At 35.1% G+C, this 22295-nt stretch overlaps 1 protein-coding gene across 3 annotated transcripts in view; it reads left to right on the top strand.

Moving 5' to 3' along the window:
- The window catches only part of LOC132125112 (transcriptional enhancer factor TEF-3-like), a 37804-nt gene extending 17009 nt beyond the window's left edge, over positions 1–20795 (top strand). For 2 of the 3 annotated variants that reach the window (XM_059536341.1, XM_059536339.1), the window contains exons 3-12: positions 2459–2523; positions 4639–4701; positions 11809–11943; positions 12030–12073; positions 13240–13301; positions 13381–13511; positions 13590–13763; positions 17472–17612; positions 17840–17992; positions 20072–20795. In XM_059536341.1, coding sequence (XP_059392324.1) covers positions 11833–11943; positions 12030–12073; positions 13240–13301; positions 13381–13511; positions 13590–13763; positions 17472–17612; positions 17840–17992; positions 20072–20185 — 930 coding nt within the window. In that variant the 5' untranslated portion in view covers positions 2459–2523; positions 4639–4701; positions 11809–11832 and the 3' untranslated portion in view covers positions 20186–20795. The remainder of the gene's footprint in view (positions 1–2458; positions 2524–4638; positions 4702–11808; positions 11944–12029; positions 12074–13239; positions 13302–13380; positions 13512–13589; positions 13764–17471; positions 17613–17839; positions 17993–20071) is intronic. The other variant, XM_059536340.1, reaches the window with a different exon arrangement.
- The last annotated feature ends 1500 nt before the right edge of the window (positions 20796–22295 follow it).

Below are 22295 nucleotides of genomic sequence, written 5' to 3'. Positions count from 1 at the left end.
TGCAGGTCATTGCCAGGCTGTTTCCATGCTGTTGCGATGGCTCTGTGTAAGCATTGCTATACAGTTTAGTAGAGTGGTTATGCTTTTTAGTACAAAGCTATGCATTTCTAGGGTACTCTTTTAGGACGTTGCTATGTGTCATCATCAAGAAAATCTTCACACATACACACGCGTGCAGCTCAAAGTGAGATCTCACACAATGCCTTTGAGAAGCTCTTGAAGCTAAAGACATGTCATGCATCGTCATTGACTTCTAACAGAAATGCTTGGCTCTTCTTTAAGAAGCGATCCCAACAAGGTCTCATCACATGATCTTACAACCATTTTAGAGCTTTATTCTCTTACTGGACGACTAATGAATCTCTTTATATTTCTCCAAAGGAGTTTTAGGAGAAACATCTGAGAGGAGAAATTCTCCTAAAGAGCAACGTCTAACGCTCTCATGCAACACAAGGTCATTTTCTCCATAAAACCGCCGCAAACAGGTGTTTTTTGTTGGGTAAGAGGGCGTTTAGAGGTTCTGTACTAGTGTGTACTAGTAACCGGAGTCTGGCCGGATGAACGAGCCCAGTGATTTATGGGAAGCGTAAAGGCATATTCTATAAACATTGACTCACAGGCCAGCTGCTGCTCCTCATCAGTAGTGCGGTGGGTGGCGACTGTGTTTTGTCGGGACCCTTTCATTCCCTTCACCTTCTCGTCCAATGGGACCCGTCTGTCAGCAAAAGCATCGCTGCAAAAACACTCATGGGGAGGGTGATATGATTTGCATCACTGTGCTCGATTGAAAACCCTGAAAGATAAGATCTCCAAGCCAAATACAGTTACGTCGAGCACAGGATCCCGTTGAATAAATTCCCCAGTGCACATATGAATGACTTGCTCGATCGTGCCACTGCAGCCGATGAAGACGTGTGTTTGTTTCGGTAAACGTTCTTACGTTAGCTATGCACTTACTCAAACTCACTGTCAACACACTTCATGCCTCCAGCAACATCAGTCCTGCAACAAACACAGGTCGTGTGTGATCTGCTTATCACATGAGATGAGTTGCAGGATCATGGTTAGAAAAATGTTTATTATATATATAAAACACACACACACACAATCAAAATGATTAGAACACTAGTATTTTCAGCAGCTAAAAAATAGTTTGTCAATTATTTCTATATTTTGCTGTAGTGTGTCAGAAGGAAATATCAGTAATAATGCAGTGAGTTTTTAGTCTGACAGCAGCCAGTGCTGCGCACAGAGATCTGATCTGATCTGATCTTCATCAGTCTGTCTGGAGTGACATGAAGAAACAGAACAAACTGAGACAGACTCAATCCAGAAGAACTGTGCCAACATCTCCAAGACGCTTCAAGAGACCTACCTGCAAACTCCCTGAAAAACTATGAGCAAGTGCACCGAGGACTAAAGAATGCACACACCAAATGTTCATTTCACTTAGTTAATAAATGTGATAAAATGTATTTATGACATTATTTTTGACCGCATCCTCATTTTACAGCATTTTTACACAAGTGTCTAAAACTTTTAACATTACTGTAGCTTGGAGATCTAACCTATTTTGTAAATTTTTAAAACTTAGTTTTATTATTACTTATTTTATGTAATTAATTTATTATTTTATTTTGGTTTATTATATGTCTGTGTGTGTGTGTGTGTGTGTGTGTGTGTGTGTGTGTGTGTGTCCATTACTAATTGCAGATTAAATGATGAAAACTGTAAATTGTTACGTAATCTAAGTTGTTTATTTTAGGTAATATATTCAGACTTTTAGGTTAACTTGTTTTAAACTTACAACTTAATGTACCATATTGATATAAAAAAGCAAAGGGAAAGAAAATACATTCCACACACACACACACACACACATATACATACAGTATATACATATATATATATATATATATATATATATATATATATATATATATATATATATATATATATATATACATGTGTGTGTGTGTTTATTCCAGTGGGTTAGTGAGTTAAAAAATTAATTAAATTATAAAAATGTCAAATAAATAAACACTAAAAATATAAATATTTAATCTGTTTACCTGCATGTCAGTGTGACCATTGAGTGACATCAATAATATGTAAATATGCAAATGTATTGTTGAATTATTGAAATATTAATTATGTAAATATCTCATGTCAAAGGAGCATAGCTGACACCCCCCCCCCCCCAAAAAAAACACATATTTACACACACACACTATTTATTTTGTTATTTACTTGCACTTTGGTTATTGTAAAGAAAATTGTCTTCTTGTCTTCATTTATTTTTTAAAGCAACTGGCTCAATCCATCTATTCTGTCAGTCTATCAATATTAATCAATAATGATTTAATCGATATTAAACCAAGTCCTGCCCTACAGTTTTGTCTTCTATAAATATCCAGTTTCAGTTTTGACTGTAAACCTTCTCTGTTTCTTTTTTCAGGACGAAATGAGCTGATTGCGCGATACATCAAGCTTCGAACGGGAAAGACACGGACCAGGAAACAGGTAGAGAAATCAAATTTGAGAATACTGGATAATAAAATACATCTTTTTTCCTTTAAAAAAACCTAAAACTAAATATAAACAGAAAAAGCTAAAATAAAATTAGTTGATTAGTTCAAAATTGTGTAAGATATTACTTGTCGTCAGAGCATATATATCCTGGTTTTTTTTTCGTATATCAGTAGCAAAGTACTGATTTTTTGTTTTTGAGCATAAACCTTGAGTTAACAACAAGAAAAAAAGAGAAAATCAATCTTAAATATATATATTTTTTACATTTTTTTTTTTTTCACATCAAGATCGTAGGTCACTTTAAATAAAAATGTACGTAAAAAAAAAGGTGAATTTACCTTAAGTTAATATATTTTTATTGGATAAGACAAAAAGTATGATTAGGAAATTACATTTGCATTTGCATGCACATCTTTGAATGCAAGTCTAAAATAGTAGCTACAGTTTAACTAAGTGGATTAAATTGGCCAATTACTTTTATTTGACCTCTGTGTCACACATTAACAGCAACAGGAAGTACAGCAAATGTCAGACTGGGACTTAGAGATGGGCTTGTCCTGTTAAACTCCCAAACAGACTTTCACTGAGTGTAAATGTTTGGCCCCTGAGGGCCTCCATGCTGAAATGCACTTCAGTGGTGTGATTTATCGAGCGCGGATCGGATATCGGTGTGTGTCTTCAGCACCTCTCTCAGTCCTGCTCGTTAGACCCACAAACAACTGCTCTCTCCCGGTCGTCCTGTTATGATTCGGGGCACATCACACACTGCTGGAGTTGGGATTTGAAATACGATAGCGTTCCCGCCGGCATTCAATATCGCATGATGTCACTCTGGCCTTGTCACATATTGAGTCTTATGCCCTCGGAGAGAGTCGAGGTGAGCTGGGGGACCGAGAGGTAAAATAATAACTGAATACAAGAAGGGAAACTAGAATCGCACCTGGTAAGTGAACAGATGAAGGTCAAAGCAATCGCTGGTTAGGTAAAGGTTTCCATGCGTACTTTGTGATTTCAATTCTGTATGAATTCATCATCTGTGTTTGTCTCGCACAACCTTGGTTAAAAATTACAGAGCAAAGTTGTTTGTTTTAAGTTGGGCTTCCGAGACCGAGACATTTATTTACTTTCTTCTGTTTAACATTTTGAAGTGAGTTGGTATCTAAACAGATTCTGGTTCCCATTGACTTCAGTTGTATTTTTTCTCTCTCCTTAATATAGTCAATGGAGGCCAGCAACTGGAGTAGTTCACCTGAAAATTAAAATTGGCTGAAAATGCACTCACCCTCAGGCCAAGATGTAGATGTGTTTGTTTCTTTATCAGATTTGGAGAAATGTAGAATTGCATCACTTTCTCACCAATAGGATGAATGGGTGCCATCAGTATGAGAGTCCAGACAGCTGATTAAAACATCACAATAATCCACAAGTTATTCACACCAATCCAGTCCATCAGTTAATATCTTCAGACGTGAAAAACTTAAATCCATTATTAAGTCATTTTTAAATTCAAATGGTTGCTTCCAGCTAAATATGAGCCATGATCCATAATATTCCTTTCTCTAGTGAAACAATCATGTGGTCTGAATCAGGTGTGAAATCTGAAGATCAAGCACCGTTTATGAGTCAAAACAGTCCAAAACTGATCTAAACGAAAATGCTGATGAGTTTTTATTTGAGGGTACAATAGAAAATTGACTTTTTCACTTGAGGAAACATTATTATGGATTATGGACTCATATTTTGTCCGGTTTGAAGTTAAATCGCCTTAATAATGGATCCGTTACTTAAAAACACCCAGCTTTTGGCTTCACAGGATGTTAACTGATGAACTAGAGTGGTGTGGATTATTGTGATGTTTTTATCAGCTGTTTGGACTCTCATTCTGACGGCACCCATTCACTTCCATTGGTGAGCAAGTCATGTAATGCTAACATTTCTCCAAATCTGATGAAAAAACAAACTCATCTACATCTTGGATGGCCTGAGGGTGAGCACATTTTAACCAATATTTCATTGTTGGGTGAACTACTCCTTTAGGAAATAAATGATTATGAATTTTTTAAACGGTACGATCAGCTAGGCTAAAATCTTGTGTGCTTCCCCCAGGTCTCCAGTCACATTCAGGTGTTGGCGCGACGGAAAGCTCGGGAAATCCAGGTGAAACTCAAGGTAGCTAATGAACTCTACTAATGCTGATCACCTGTTTGCAAATTAGCACCATTATCACTTTACAGCCAAAGCATTTGTTAATGATACAAAGTAAGGCTCAGATTCTGGACAATTGCACTAATATCCAAGTGAATATAGCCTAGGCATTATTCAGATGCAAATATACCACACACTACACTATAAATCAGTTTCAGCACGTCTCTAATTTTCAGGAAACGCATGACCTCTGGCTGTATAAGGGCTTAGTCTTCTCTTTGCGTGCTCCTGTCTTTCATCATATGGCATAGTTCACCCAATGGCTGTCGGCCATCTTGGCCCAGCTGTCTGAGTGTGGTACTGGTCACACGGCTAACACTGACAGCCCTTTTAAATATGTTTCTGTAACTGAGAACTGTGATGGACAGACACATGCCCATATTTCAGCCTGCAGCATTTGCCAGATCAGGACTGAAGAATGCATCGGCTGGTCATGATTCAAGGACACAGCAGTTGCTTGGGCTAGTTGTGGACGACTCTCCATGCACGCTCGCATGATGCAACGTTGCTGTAAATTCACTTAAGTTATAGCAAAATATATCCGACAGGTGCTGAGGAGTAGGCTAAGTGACTAAAAATGGATGAGTAATCTACTGAATAAACTGAATAATCACGCTCTTCTACAACCCGAATTCCGGAAAAGTTGGGACGTTTTTTAAATTTTAATAAAATGAAAACTAAAGGAATTTCAAATCACATGAGCCAATATTTTATTCACAATAGAACATAGATAACGTAGCAAATGTTTAAACTGAGAAATTTTACAATTTTATGCACAAAATGAGCTCATTTCATTTTTGATTTCTGCTACAGGTCTCAAAATAGTTGGGACGGGGCATGTTTACCATGGTGTAGCATCTCCTTTTCTTTTCAAAACAGTTTGAAGACGTCTGGGCATTGAGGCTATGAGTTGCTGGAGTTTTGCTGATGGAATTTGGTCCCATTCTTGCCTTATATAGATTTCCAGCTGCTGAAGAGTTCGTGGTCGTCTTTGACGTATTTTTCGTTTAATGATGCGCCAAATGTTCTCTATAGGTGAAAGATCTGGACTGCAGGCAGGCCAGGTTAGCACCCGGACTCTTCTACGACGAAGCCATGCTGTTGTTATAGCTGCAGTATGTGGTTTTGCATTGTCCTGCTGAAATAAACAAGGCCTTCCCTGAAATAGACGTTGTTTGGAGGGAAGCATATGTTGCTCTAAAACCTTTATATACCTTTCAGCATTCACAGAGCCTTCCAAAACATGCAAGCTGCCCATACCGTATGCACTTATGCACCCCCATACCATCAGAGATGCTGGCTTTTGAACTGAACGCTGATAACATGCTGGAAGGTCTCCCTCCTCTTTAGCCCGGAGGACACGGCGTCCGTGATTTCCAACAAGAATGTCAAATTTGGACTCGTCTGACCATAAAACACTATTCCACTTTGAAATAGTCCATTTTAAATGAGCCTTGGCCCACAGGACACGACGGCGCTTCTGGACCATGTTCACATATGGCTTCCTTTTTGCATGATAGAGCTTTAGTTGGCATCGTCTGAGAGCCCAAAGACCACGTGCATCCAATAAAGGTCTCCGGCCTTGTCCCTTACGCACAGAGATTTCTCCAGTTTCTCTGAATCTTTTGATGATGTTATGCACTGTAGATGATGAGATTTGCAAAGCCTTTGCAATTTGACGTTGATGAACATTGTTTTTAAAGTTTTCCACAATTTTTTTACGCAGTCTTTCACAGATTGGAGAGCCTCTGCCCATCTTTACTTCTGAGAGACTCTGCTTCTCTAAGACAAAGCTTTTATAGCTAATCATGTTACAGACCTGATATCAACTAACTTAATTAATCACTAGATGTTCTCCCAGCTGAATCTTTTCAAAACTGCTTGCTTTTTTAGCCATTTGTTGCCCCCGTGCCAACTTTTTTGAGACCTGTAGCAGGCATTAAATTTTAAATGAGCTTATTAAGTGGATAAAAGTGTAAAATTTCTCAGTTTAAACATTTGCTACGTTATCTATGTTCTATTGTGAATAAAATATTGGCTCATGTGATTTGAAATTCCTTTAGTTTTCATTTTATTAAAATTTAAAAAACGTCCCAACTTTTCCGGAATTCGGGTTGTAAAATGTATCTATATGAAGCAATAAAAAGGAAGATTCATACATTTTGCAATGAACTGATTCCAGTCACTGTGTATGAGTGTGCCTGTTGCATTTTATATATATATATATATATATATATATATATATATATATATATATTTTTTTTTTTAAATAATATATTAAGTATATGGTTCATTATATTTAGATATGCTTTATATATATATATATATATATATATATATATATTCTGTATAATTAAATATATACTTATTATATTTCAATGCATTTATTTTAATAGATAAACATTTTTTATGATAAAATATATATAAAAATAATAAAATGCTAATAAAGAAAAATAATAAAATAAGATAATAAAATGTCCTTACTAGTACGAAACTTTAGAAATACTTTTTTAAATCAGTTTTTTCAGATGATCAAGTTCAGAAAAAGCAGTCTCAGAAGTCTGTTGCAGTTTATTGTATTTTGGTTATATTTATTATATTCAGAATATTTATTTTTAATAGATATACTTATTATTTTTTTTAACTGAGGCAATAATAAGATGTTTCCTACGTATACTTCTCACGTGAAGCTTTAGAATGACTGATTCATTAGTGAGTCGGTTCGTTCTTACGAACAAGTTCAAAAGGAAACAATTCACTGATTTCAGTCATTGCACTGAACTCTGCTGCATTTTCCACTTCTTTTGCAAATCATTTGAGTCATTTTGGGAGTAAGGAGCGTGAATCATTTGAACCAGTTTGGGAGTTTGGAGTGGGATCGCGAATCATTTGAGTCAGTTCGGGAGATCGGAGCGGGATCGCGAATCATTTGAACCAGTTCGGGAGTTCATAGTGGGTTCACGAATCATCTGAGTCAGTTCGGGAGTTCGTAGTGGGTTCGCGAATCATTTGAGTCAGTTCGGGAGTTCAAAGCGGGTTCGCGAATCATTTGAGTCAGTTCGGGAGTTCAAAGCGGGTTCGCGAATCATTTGAGTCAGTTTGGGGATCGCGAAACATTTGAATCAGTTCGGGAGTTCGTAGCGGGTTCGCGAATCATTTGAGTCAGTTAGGGAGTTCAAAGCGGGTTCGCGAAACATTTGAGTCAATTTGGGGATCGCAAATCATTTGAATCAGCTCGGCAGTTCGTAGCGGGATCGCGAACGAACTGCCGAGCTGTCGCGATTTTTCGCGAACTCTCGCGATTTTTGACTGCACATCTAAGGACCCCTCTGTCAAGCTCCTGAAGTTTGCAGATGACACCACACTCATCGGCCTCATTCAGGACGGTGACGAGTCTGCTTACAGACAGGAGGTTAAAGAGCTGGCTGTCTGGTGCAGTCTCAACAACCTGGAGCTTAACACGCTCAAAACAGTGGAGATGATCGTGGACTTCAGGAGAAACCCCCCTGCACTCCCCCCACTCACCATCATGAACAGCACTGTGACTGCAGTGGAGTCATTCAGGTTCCTGGGCACCACTATCTCTCAGGACCTGAAGTGGGACATTCACATTGACTCCATTGTGAAAAAGGCCCAGCAGAGGTTGTACTTCCTTCGCCAGCTGAGGAAGTTTAACCTGCCACAGGATCTGCTGAAACAGTTCTACTCCACCATCATCGAATCCATCCTCTGCACTTCAGTAACTGTCTGGTTCAGCTCAGCTTCTAAATCTGACCTCAGAAGACTACAGAGGGTAGTCCGGACTGCTGAGCGAATTATCGGTACAACCCTCCCATCTATTCAAGAACTGTACTTATCCAGAGTGAGCAAAAGGGCTGTTAAAATCACTCTGGACCCCTCACATCCAGCACACTCCCTCTTTGAACTGTTGCCATCTGGTCGACGCTACAGAGCACTGAGCACCAGAACGACCAGACACAGGAACAGTTTCTTCCCTCAGGCAATCCATCTTATGAACAGCTGATAATAACTGTGGGACACACTACACTATTTATATTTATATACACTACACTCTTTATCCAACACACATACTTAGCGTACACGTAAATCTTTTGCACATAATATACATGTACATACATAAATGCTCTTTTTAATATACCTGCCATACATTGTCAATTTGTATATTGTCAATCCTTACCCACCTATTTGTATTTTTTTGTATTTTTTATTCCTTATTGTGTTTTTTGTTCTGTCGCTGTTATGTTGCACTGCGGAGCTCTGTCACGAAAACAAATTCCTCGTATGTGTGAACATACCTGGCAATAAAGCTCATTCTGATTCTGATTCTGATTCTGAATCATTTGAATCAGTTCGGGAGTTCGGAGCGGGATGGCGAATCATTTGAGTCAGTTCGGGAGATCAAAGCGGGTTCGCGAATCATTGGTTCAGTTTGGGGATCGCGAATCATTTGAATCAGTTCGGGAGTTCAAAGCGGGTTTGGGGTTCGCGAATCCTAGCTGTATATGGATAGGCATTTTAAACTAATTTTGTAGCTAGTTCTAATTACGTTTTCCACGCGTGTTAAGGTGTGATATGTGAACTTGTATTTTTTGTTTTAATGATGTGCCTTTTAACAGTATCAAGTATATTCAAAAACAAAACAAATCGTGCCTAAAAAGTGCAGGCATCTAGGCTAATGTAAAGTTACATGATGTCATACTAGTGCGTGTGTGCACTTTGAGTGCTTTCTTTCACTGCATTATTCTGTGTATTCAAATGCATTTATGAATGCATGTGAATGATCACAAAATTCAAGATATGAATGAATGAATAATAGCCTAAAGAGCCTTTGTGCCAAAAGGGTTCTTTCTTGTCATTATATAATCTTTTTAGCCTAAAAGGTTCTTTGGAGTTGAGTAAAGAACCCTATGGTTCTATATAGGACCCCAATAAACTTTTTTTTCTAAGAGTTTGTTGTCATAACGTTCACCTTGGAGATTGAAAAGTTTCTTTTTTGAGACCCCAGGAGCCCAAATTCAGACCCAGAACAATAAAACACACAGAAGAGGTGGGAGTTCAAAGGAGGAATCTTTATATTACCAAACTGCAGGGAGAGGGAGAGTAGATATAAGTCATGACCTGCAAGATTAACCACAATCTGATGTGATCCGACCACCTCAGAGAAAACCAGTGTTGAGCTGCTGCAAGAGCTTTGAAGCACAGCAGCTGTGGTCAAAGAGTTCTCGTGTGTTCTGATTGGTGGATGATGATGATGAGTGGATAAAGACTAGAGCAATCAAATAGTGAGAGAGTGATCTGCTCAGCTGGTTATGTTCATGGATGTTTCGACGTGGAAAGCAGTTCGGAATAGAAATATTCACATTTTATTTGTTAACAACATGCTTTACTATACTAGAGAACTAAGCCAATAGTAGCGCTTGCGGTGTCATTTGATTTGGATGGGAACTTCAGATTGTGAATCATTTAAGTCAGCTTGGAAGTTCGGAGCATGAATCATTTGAATCAGTTTGGGAGTTCAAAGCGGTTCTGCAAATCATTTGAGTCAGTTTGGGGTTCGCGAATCATTTGAATCAGTTCGGGAGTTCGTAGTGGGTTCGCGAATCATTTGAGTCAGTTTGGGGATCGCAAATCATTTGAATCAGTTCGGGAGTTCGGAGCGGGCTCGCGAATCATTTGAGTCAGTTTGGAGTTCGGAGCGGGATTGGGAATCATTTGAATCAGTTCGGGAGTTCGTAGGGGGTTTGCGAATCATTTGAGTCAGTTCGGGAGTTCAAAGCGGGTTCGCGAATCATTGGTTCAGTTTGGGGATCGCAAGTCATTTGAGTCAGTTCAGACACCAGATATAATTTATAAAAAATTTTTACTAGGTGCAGGACAATTTAATTCATTTATGTAAGTGAGTATAGCAAACTTTGACATATATTACCCAAAAATTCTTCATGCAGTGGACTACTAGTGAAATTGATAAGACAAAAATAATAATAATTGGGACCAGAAATTATTCAGAAACTTTGACCTGACCATGTTTTGCAATATGTCTTTTTTTCTTTAATTGCTAATGCAACCTTTTCACACCACAGATTGAACAAAATGAAGTATTGCTGGGTAATTGATCAACAAAGTATTGATAGTTGTGTAAATATTATCATACTAACAGTTGTCTGAAGTTTTGGTGAATTGTAATCCATTACAAATCTTTCTATCAAAGTTATCTGACATTATCAAGATGAATTTGTTCTGACAGTTTAATTATTTTATTACCAGTTTCTAAACTATAGCAAATAAACTGTGATACTGTGAAAAATGTTGAAGGTGTCTGCATAAATTTAGGTTTGATTGTATATTTTATTTTTTACAGTGAAGACTGTGCAGTGCTGTTTTACATTTAATTATTCGGTTTCTGTACCTGGACGCCTACAGACCTGAAAAAAATGGTGTAAATTAAACAATTTCAAACAGGGCCCACTGATACAACGCCACAAACACCAGCAATGGCCCTGGTTATGAGTAGCTTGCAGCTATTAACTTCCTCAACATTGAATGCAATTTGCAAATGCATTGTTTGCATGATGGATTTGGTTCTGGGCATCTCACATTCACAGCGAGAGCTCCCAGTTCTCCATTTGACCGCTAGGAGAAGGAGTCAACCTGTCAACACCACTCAAACACTGCCAGAGCCATAAACCACCTTCAGCCTTCCCCCACACACCCATGTTTTCAATGCATGTGAAAATATGTATATTCAGTGTTTGTAAAGCTTCGTTTTACCTTGCCAGTAAAGCTTCTTAAATATGAATTTAAATCATTTGGATCTTGCTGGTGCCAATGAAATCAGCAGATCAAATCAAAGACATAAAATCTTTTACCACAGAGGGTAAAAGACTTTACCTCCTTGTCTAGGAAGTTTTTCCCCTGTAGCATCTCATTTTTGGTTGATCATCAATATGAGATTTCAGTATGTAGACAAATCGTTATTAATAAAAATAACTCAACCTACAGTTGAATGGGGTGTACATTTCTGATGTTCCTGATGTTGTTGTCTTCTGATAGGACCAGGTGGCCAAAGACAAAGCCATGCAGAGTATGTCCAGCATGTCGTCGGCTCAGATCATCTCAGCGTCGGCCTTTCAGAACAAGATGGCTCTGCAGGGTCTCTCGAGGCCGGCCTACCCGACCGCTGCTGGGGTGAGCGCCTCACACTTAACATCACTGATGAACGCCTTCGCTCTGGACAGAAGGCTAATCGTCATTTCATGCCTTTGTTTTTGTAGTTTTGGCATGGAGCTCTCGCAGGACAAACCACGGGCCCTGAAGAGTAAGTTCATGTTTTGTGTGAGTTTTAATATCTTTGTGATTAGATCTGATCAGTTTACAAGCGTTTGCACATCCGACTCAGTTTAATGGTTAGTATGGTTTGCGTTCACAGAGGACACAGAGCTTACAGAGAAGCCAAACCAAACTTGACAAATAGAAAATGTACTTGATCTGATAAAAGATGTGTGACTTTAAAAAAAAATCTTAATACTGAGAAAATCACCTTTAAAGTCGTCCAAATGAAGTTCTTAGCAATTCATATTACTAATCAAAAATTAAGTTTGGATATATTTATGGTAGGAAATTTACAAAATATCTTCATGGAAAATGATCTTTACTTAATATCCTAATGATTTTTGGCATAAAAGAAAAATAAATTTGACCCATAAAATGCTTTTTTTATTATTTATTTATTTTTATTTTTTAAATTATACCCCAGCGACTTAAGACTGCTTTTGTGCTTCAGGGTCACATAAGTATAATATATTTTCATAGTTTTTATTTTTATATTAAATAATTTTAAATACACGTGTACTTTAAAAAAAAAAAGCTTAATTCAAAAAAGTTACACACACACACACACACAAACACACACACACACACACACACACACACAAACACACACACACACACACACACACACAAACACACACACAAACACACACACACACACACACACACACACACACATATATGTATATATATACACACACAACATAATTTTAGCTTAATTTTTAAGCTAAATATATATATATATAATAAAATAAATATATTGTATATAACATAACTTATATATTTATTTCTATATTTCAATGTAATATTTTTGTTTTGTTTTATATATATATATATATATATAATGTGTGTGTAAAAATACATGTGTGTACAAATATATTAAGTTAAATTAAAATGTACATATTCAATAAAAGATTTTATATTACAATATTTATGTATAATGTATTTTTATATTATTTAACTTTTAAAATGGAATCTTTTATAAAGTTGTATGTTATATTATTCCTATAAATATATATATATATATATATATATATATATATATATATATATATATATATATATATATATATATATATATATATATATATATAAATATATATATTGTATGCATCACATCATAAAAGCTGGCATGTAATCGTCTTTTCCAAACAGCATCAAGCCGTTTTCTCAACAGAACTTCGTCATGCAGGCCAGTGGTCCTCCGCCGATGACAGGTCTGTATCATTAAAAGCTGCTCCTGATTTGAATGAGCTACAGTATAATGGTCAGTATGGGTCATGATGGCTTCCTCAGGTTATGACAGCACTACGGGTCTGTCGATCTCCTCAGGCGCGCCTCCCTGGCAGGGCCGAAGCATCGCCAGCTCCAGACTGCGCATGCTGGAGTTCTCCGCTTTCCTTGAGCAACCTCAGGATCCAGAGACTGTGAGTCCTTCACCAGTATATTACTGATGCTCATGTTGATCAAACTGGCTCACACTTACACACATTTCTGTTGGACAGGTCAACAAACACCTGTTTGTTCACATCGGTCAGTCCAACCCCACGTACAGCGATCCGTACCTCGAGGCCGTGGATGTACGGCAAATTTATGACAAATTCCCAGAGAAGAAAGGAGGACTGAAGGAGCTGTTTGAGAAAGGACCGGCTAACGCTTTCTTCCTCGTGAAGTTCTGGGTAAGAACCTCAGATACGTCCCAACGGTGCATGAAGCTCTCTGTTTGGACCATCAGGCAATGAGCTTTGTGTCATGTTAGTCATGTACATCTGGAAATGACGCTCTGCCTTTTATTTCTTTTGCTTTCTAACTAATTTGGATTTGGAAGAGACATAAATGTCTAGTGCAATTCAAAAAATTTCCCAACTATTTAGATAGACAAACTAAAACAATATCAGAATTAATTAGTCCTGTCAAGCAATTAATTGCGATTAATTGCATCCAAAATAAATATTTTATTTTGTGTGTGTTCTGTGTATATTTATTTAGTTTATATAAATACACATAAATGCATGTATATATTTAATTAAAATGTTCAGTTTATATATTACATTTATTTTACATATGATACAATTCATATGAATATAAATACATACATATAAATACATGTAAATATTTTCCAGATATAGGCTGTATGTGTGTGTATTTATATATACATAATAAACATACACAATACAAACACATATATTATATAAACAAAAAAAAACGTTTATTTTGGATGTGATTAATCACGATTAATTGTTTGACAGCAGTAACATATACATATATGGATTTATGTGTGTGATATTTATCAGCCTTTTGTATTTACTTGATTGTTGTATTTTGTATTTAATCGAAACAGGTTGCTTGAAATTATTGAAACTTACCGAATTTATTTTTAATTTATTATATTATATTTTTTTTATTATGTTTAATTTTATATTATTTTATTTAGTTTATTTTTATTAAATTAATTTTATTTTAATATCCTTTTTTACTTTATTTAATTTAATATTTTATGTTATTTATTTTTTAAACATAATTTTATGTATTTTTAATTTTATATGATTTTATTTTTGTTTATTTTTAGTTGAATTTATTTTCTCTTCATGATTTACTTAATTCATTTTTAATTTTATTTATTTTTTATGCTGTTTTTTATGTAATTTTTATTCTATTTATTTTTTTCTTCAATAGTTGTTACATCTGTAAATAACATTCTTATGGTTTCCAACTAATTTGCATTTGGAAGAAACACAAATGTGTAACTACATGCAAATATACAGTAAATTCTCCAGTAAATCGTTACAGTGGCTTGAAACGGTAGTTGTATACGTTTACTATATATTTACAAGGTCTTATTTCTTATTTCTAATTAACTCTGAACCAGTGAATGCAGATGCAGGCTGTTTATTGGCTGCTGTAAATCAGTATTGTGGGACAGTGACTGTGGAGAAGGGCTTGAGTGTGAGATGTTGGAGGTCGGAGTGACAGGCTCTGCTCTTTCATTAGAGAAATCTGAGCTTGGGCACCTGTCACTCGCTCCAAACCAAACGCTGCTCGCTATTTATAGAGCCTCCAGCCTCCGGAGAGACACTTAAGTATTGTTCAAGTGCTTAATCATTGCCTTTTTGTGTTAGTGAGATTACGTACGATGGTACTGTCTAGACTCATTGTTTATCTATCTATCTATCTATCTATCTATCTATCTATCTATCTATCTATCTATCTATCTATCTGTGTGTGTGTGTGTGTGTAAATTTTATTTTATCTAAAAAAATATATTACAATTAATATGCATTTTGTCAATCAATATGCATGTATGCTATTTAATTATTCATATTTTAATCATTATTTTGTAAATATTATTCTTTTTAAATTGTTTAAATGTCTTTCTATATATACACATTATATTTATATGAATATACAAATATTTGTAATATATTTTATATCATTCATATATAAATATAAATAAATAAATAAATAAATATATATATTCTAAAATAAAATATTTATGGAGATATAATTATGTATTATTTTATATATATTCTTTTCAAAATCATATTTCAACTTTTTACAAATGATATATACACAAGTGTTATTTAAAGTTATTTTGTTTTGCTTTTTATAAAAAAAATTTATACAATATGCAGACATTTTATTCCACTGCATTAACTGCCCTTCAGGGACGAATTAAAGTAAAGATTTAATATTAGTTTTTGCTCCGGCATTGAGAATCCTGCATTTTCACTGCGATCAGTATCATCTGCTGAAATGCTGGCATCATGACACCCAACAAAACAGGAATTGTTCATTAAAGAGCATCTGAGACCTTTATCAGAGCCCGGGGCCCTTCAGGTGTCCGTGAAGAAACATTAGATATATTAAGTCCATTAAGAATCCGGCTATAAAAAGCGTCATCAGCATGGCCAGGCTGCCGTTTCCTGCGCTCATAAGTATAGGTCATGACTGGGGCGTCCTCGGGCACAGCTAGTCATGGGGACGTTGACAGGCCTGCTAGCTTGTTCTCCGAAGCTATGGCATTCTAGATTAGATTTCACGCCGGCTGTGGCCATCATCTCACAGTGCGCCTCGCGGCCCTGTCCTAACGGATCGGCCCGTGCTTTTGAAGTGCGCTCGCAATCCGATTTGAGCCGGCCGTGCTAAATTGTTACACACGCAGCCGGACGCGCTAATGTGATTTGGAGCATGGCGGGCACTTGATTGTAATTGGATGAATTCCCGCGCAGAGAGAGAGAGGGGCAAGCGGGCGAGTGAGAAATGAAGATAAACGAGGGAATAAAGCGGAGAGGGGGACGGGGCCGGTGTTGTGCTCTTAATGGGACGTTATGAGGATTGGGCGCGGGGGGAAAAGGTGAAGCTGCTTTACCTCTGCGCTGCTGTGAATTGTGGGATGCGATGATGGCTTTTCAACTGGTCTTTCGGCTCTCACCGGCCCGGCCAGGGGCTTTACTGTCTTATATTAGTCATGTTTGACCCCAGAGTCCAAGAAAAGCAAGAACAAATTAGATTTCACATTCTGTTTTTTTTTTCTTCTTTTTTTATGTATTATTTTTTATGACATTAAACTAATTTAACTACACTTAACCCCCCCCCCCCCCCAAAAAAATATATATGAAGATATTTGAAATTAATATTTATATAAATTACTATATGCGTTTTTATGAATACATAATACACGATACATAAAAGCTTAGTGTTGTTAAAATAGGCTTCATATTTGCTATATGATCATTAGAAGTTTAATGAAAATATTCTTAAATATAATTACAAGTGCGTGTGTGTGTCAAATACAAAATATATATTGTGTATAATATATATATAATTTTAAATAAATAAAATATATTTTTTTTATTTTAAATATTTATAACAATATAATATAATATAATATAATATAATATAATATAATATAATATAATATAATATAATAATATTTAAAAAAAATTGTACAAATATATTATATATAAAGCATTATATGTTTTTTTATATTTTGCATTATGACATTCATTTGCATTGAAAATGTCACAATACGTAACATCTTAATGTTATTAAAATAGGCTTCTTATTGTTGATGCAAAATATAAATGAATATTTAATATCTTTTTGATTATGGGATGGAATGCAACCAATGCAGACATGTTTTTAACAGGTTTGACAAATTTGTTTTAAATGCATTTTCCTAAAATAAAATGCATTGAAAAATAAACAAGTGGAAACCACAGTAATACCATGTTTTTGGGTCCCTCCCCTGATAGTATGATTGAAGTGCATGAATATTATGGTACATATAACAATATCTATATATGATGCAATCAGTAAGCCATCCCAATATTTCTTTAGTAAACTTCCACGTGTGTGTGTGTGTGTGTGTGTGTTGTGTCGTGCAGGCGGATCTGAGCATCAACCTCCAGGACGACAGCGGCTTCTTCTACGGCGTCTCCAGTCAGTATGAGAGCTCAGAAAACATGATCATCACCTCCTCCACTAAAGTCTGCTCGTTTGGGAAACAGGTGGTGGAGAAGGTGGAGGTAGGAATAAATGTGACCTGTCACAACGTGTTTACTCCCAAAACATCTTACAGCCAGCACAGTTCCGTCTAATTGTTTTAAAGGCAGTGAGAAATAACATTAGTGGTCCGACCAGGAGAAAGATCCCCTCCATATGCAAATAGATCACCGTATTAGGTCATCATAATTGTGTTATGTGGCATGTGTGTGTGAGTTTGAGAAACAGTAATCACCTGTGTGTCGTTCAGACGGAGTATGCACGCTTCGAGAACGGCAGATACGTCTTCAGGATCCATCGATCGCCGCTGTGTGAATACATGATCAACTTCATCCACAAACTCAAGCATCTACCAGAGAAATACATGATGAACAGTGTACTGGAGAACTTCACCATTCTGCAGGTAACATCAGACATTAACCCAAACCAGAGATTCTGACACACTACTACACTAACTACAGCTAGTTACTAGTTACAAGCTGAATACAAAAGCTGTGGATATAAAATGCAGACATAGTAAGTTTAATAGTTTTCAGTGAATCAGTTATTAAAAGTAGTATTATTCGGTAATTTATGTAGTAATATTTTGAAGTTATTCCTCAAATTTTACATTTTATTCCTAAAATATTTTGCCTTTATTCTCATAATTTCGACTTTATTCTTGAAAAATTTAGAGTTTATTCTCGTATTGATACAACTTTATTTTTTACTTTTTTTTTCTTAAAATATTCCTACTTTAATTTTGTTCTTTTATTTTGTAATTTGTTAATACACACACACACACACACACACACACACACAAACACACGTACATTTATATAAATATATATAAACACACACATATACACACATATACATACATATATATATATACTATTGTTAGGTTCAAGTATTCGAAAGCATTCAAATAATAAAAAAATTATTCAATTTTCGCTTTTAAATTTATTTTATTTTTATTTTATATCCCCAATTCTACAGTCATTTTTACTAAAATAAAACAAACTAGACTTGTTGAATTAAATTTAATTAAATTTATGGTTTCACACTAAAAACGATAAAAAACTGTCGTATTTTGACAGCAATTATGATCAGTTTAGTTTAGAGTAAAACTAAAACTCAAAACTGATTTTTAGCCTAAAAATCTACGAGAGCGCCAGACAAAGCAATCTTTTTCGATCACACAGTTGTCCTCATTGTGAAGTGATTCCTGCAGCTCAGCAGTAAGTGTGAGTTAATTCAGTTTAACATCAGCCGTCATTACAGACTCAAGACTGCTGAAGAAATGAGAAATGAGGCTGACAACAGCTCCAGTGTGTGGGACGCGGCCCTCTGCTGAGACCCCGAAACAATGGGCCTCTCACCCGACACAGAGGGACCTCACACACAATCACCCGATTGAGTCCAAACGACTGACAGTGACGCACTCGGACCAAAACACCACTCTACATATGTCCTTATTCATGTAGTTCACATTCAAATCATATACTGAATATAGGCTATAATAAATAATCTATGAATAGTAGAACATATAGATAATGTAAATATGTGAATAAAATCAATATTATCTACAAATAAAATGTATGTATATGATTGTTTAAAGTGAGCCAACATTTCTCATACACTGTAATGCACAATAATAAAATAGATAGATTTTTTTTTCATTTAAAATGTGAAATGTACAATTTAAGTCAAGGTGTGAATAAAGGGAACAATGTGTAATATTTTATTATTTTGGTATGTGTAACATTGTATTTGATTAGGGATTTATTTTGTATTAAAATTTTATTATATTACAGAAAATTGCAACAAATGCATTGATAATATATTATTTTTTTCTTTTACATTTTATTTGAAAATTATTTTCATTCATATTTATTATCATTATACTACAAAATAAGTTTCTGTCGTATGTCCTATATTATATATGTATGTGTGTGTGTGTGTGTGTGTGTGTGTGTGTGTGTGTGTGTGTGTGTAAGTGTGTGTGCAGAAAGTGAGGCAACATTTGTCATGTTACTTGAATGATTCAAAACTAAGATATTAATAATTAGTATTAGTAAAATATCCGACCCTGGGTCAGATATGCTTCATAAACCACATTCTGTGTCAATGATTTTGTAGGAGCCAAATTGTTTTGTGTTTTGATGTTTAATGAATTGTGTTAAATTATAATCAACTCAATTTTGAACAGTTCATGGTTTCATCCGTTCAAAGTTATTACTAAGAAAGTAACTATTACATTGTTTGTCTTCATAATGCTGCATCAAAATGAAAAGCTCTCTTAAGTCTACTCCCACTTAAGTCTACTCTACTCTTAAGTCTACTTTTATGTAAAGCACTTTGAATTACCATTGTGTACGAAATGTGCTATATAAATAAACTTGCCTTGCCTTGCCTTACTCCCAGAGGATCAAATCAAGTGGATCCTGTGAGCGTAGCATGGAGTGCTGCTCGTTGACTAAACCTTGTGTCTGTGTTGTAGGTGGTGACCAACAGAGACACTCTAGAGACCTTGCTATGCATCGCATACGTGTTTGAAGTGTCCACCAGCGAGCACGGAGCCCAGCATCACATCTACAGACTCGTCAAAGACTGAGAGCGAGCGTCTGCAGCTCACTGATCTACAGACGCCGCGGCGCCCCCTCCTGGACGCAGCCCAGACTCCTGAAGGGGTCCCGAAGACACGCCGGGCACAGGACTCTCACAGGCACAAGCAGAGAATCTGCCGCAATGGCAAATCTGAATGTCATGACATTTGAATTTCTTTCTTTTGTATAATGAGAACGAAATGCATGAGAAAGTTCTTTGGTTTTTCTTCATTTCATCTCATTTTAGCCCCTAAGTGTTTGTATTAGTGTTTGTTACTCTGGGTGTGATGGTCACCTATTTGTTTTTTTTGTTTTTTTACAAACCAAAAGTGGACAAACAGTAGTTTTTCTTCATATATCAGGACAAACGTGAACGGCATAATGACTGAAAGTTTAAGTGATGTGTTTTTTCGTAGATTTGCTACATTGTATTTATCAGATGTATTCTTGAATGTGGAAAACTTAAACTCTGTACTGATCTGAGGAAGCAGGAAGATTCTGGGGGGTTTTCTCCACAACAAGGGCTTGTAAAAAACAGAGATGTAACTGCGTAATTTTACCTGACAGCAGAATCAGGCAGTATGAAACAGTTTGATATTTGGAATAAAGAGTGTTATCCCTTTAAACTGATTATTTTGTTCTTCTGGTGCTCATATCAATTTCATTTCGCTCATTTCTAGTTCTATTAGGAAAAAAGTTAGTTGCAGTCCTAAAAGTTTGTTAACAGCCATATTCAAAATAACCATGCTTTTAAATGAAGCAACAAATGCATTTCTAATATTTTATATTATTTTACATTTATTTGTATTAATATGTTAACATTTTATAATTATATATATATATATATATATATATATATATATATATATATATACAGTACAGACCAAAAGTTTGGAAACATTACTATTTTTAATGTTTTTGAACGAAGTTTCTTCTGCTCATCAAGCCTGCATTTATTTGATCAAAAATACAGAAAAAAATGTAATATTGTGATATATTATTACAATTTAAAATAATTGTTTTTTAATTTATTATACTTTAAATTATCATTTATTCCTGTGATGCAAAGCTGAGTTTTTAGGATCATTATCACATGATCCTTTAGAAATCATTCTAATATGATGATTCATTATCAAAGTTGGAAACAGTTCTGCTGCTTAATATTTTTTCAGAACATGTGACACTTTTTTAGGATACTTTGATGAATAAAAAGTAAAAGTAAAAAAAAAAATTATAAATAAAAAAAATAAAGAAGCTATGTTTTTAAAATATAAATATTGTGTAATAACAATATACACTACTGGTCAGTAATTTGGGGTCATTAATTTTTTTTCTTTCTTTTTTTAAAATAAAATCAATACTTTTATTCAGCAAGGATGTGTTAAATTGATATAAAGTGATAGTAAAGGAAATATATTATTAGAATATATATTATTAGAAATTTTTTATTTTGAATAAATGCAGTTCTTTTTAACCTTTTATTGATCAAATATATTAGACAGCAGAACTGTTTCCAACACTCATAATAAATCAGAATATTAGAATGATTTCTAAATGATCATGTGATCGACTGATGTTACATGTGACACTGAAGGCTGGAGGAATGATGCTGAAAATTCAGCTTTGCATCACAGGAATAATTTTTTTTTTTTTAAGTATATTCAAATAGAAAACTATTATTTTAAGTTGTAATAATATTTCACAATATTACATTTTTATTCTGTATTTTTGATCAAATAAATGCAGGCTTGATGAGCAGAAGAAACTTCTTTCAAAAACATTAAAAATAGTAATGTTTCCAAACTTTTGGTCTGTACTGTATATATAAATGTATTTATTATTATACTACAAAATAAGCTTTAAGATGAAGCAACGAATGCACTGCAATTTCTTTATTATTTTATATTTTACTTTATATTTATTATTTTATTAAGATTTTATTTATTATTACACTACATGTTGTGGCAGTAATCAATTATTTTCGCAGGTCCTAGTTGTATTTGTATTTTGAGGTGCAGCTCAGTAAACTGGTTATGGAAATAGAAATAGAAATATGGATATTTCATTTGTAAGCATCATACCTTTTCACTTATTTCAGTTAATGTCATTAAACTAGCA

The sequence above is a fragment of the Carassius carassius genome, chromosome 43, assembly GCF_963082965.1.
Source record: "Carassius carassius chromosome 43, fCarCar2.1, whole genome shotgun sequence".
Lineage (NCBI taxonomy): Eukaryota > Metazoa > Chordata > Actinopteri > Cypriniformes > Cyprinidae > Carassius > Carassius carassius.
The sequence above is the reverse complement of the archived record's forward strand: the minus strand, read 5'-3'. Positions and strand labels throughout refer to the sequence as shown.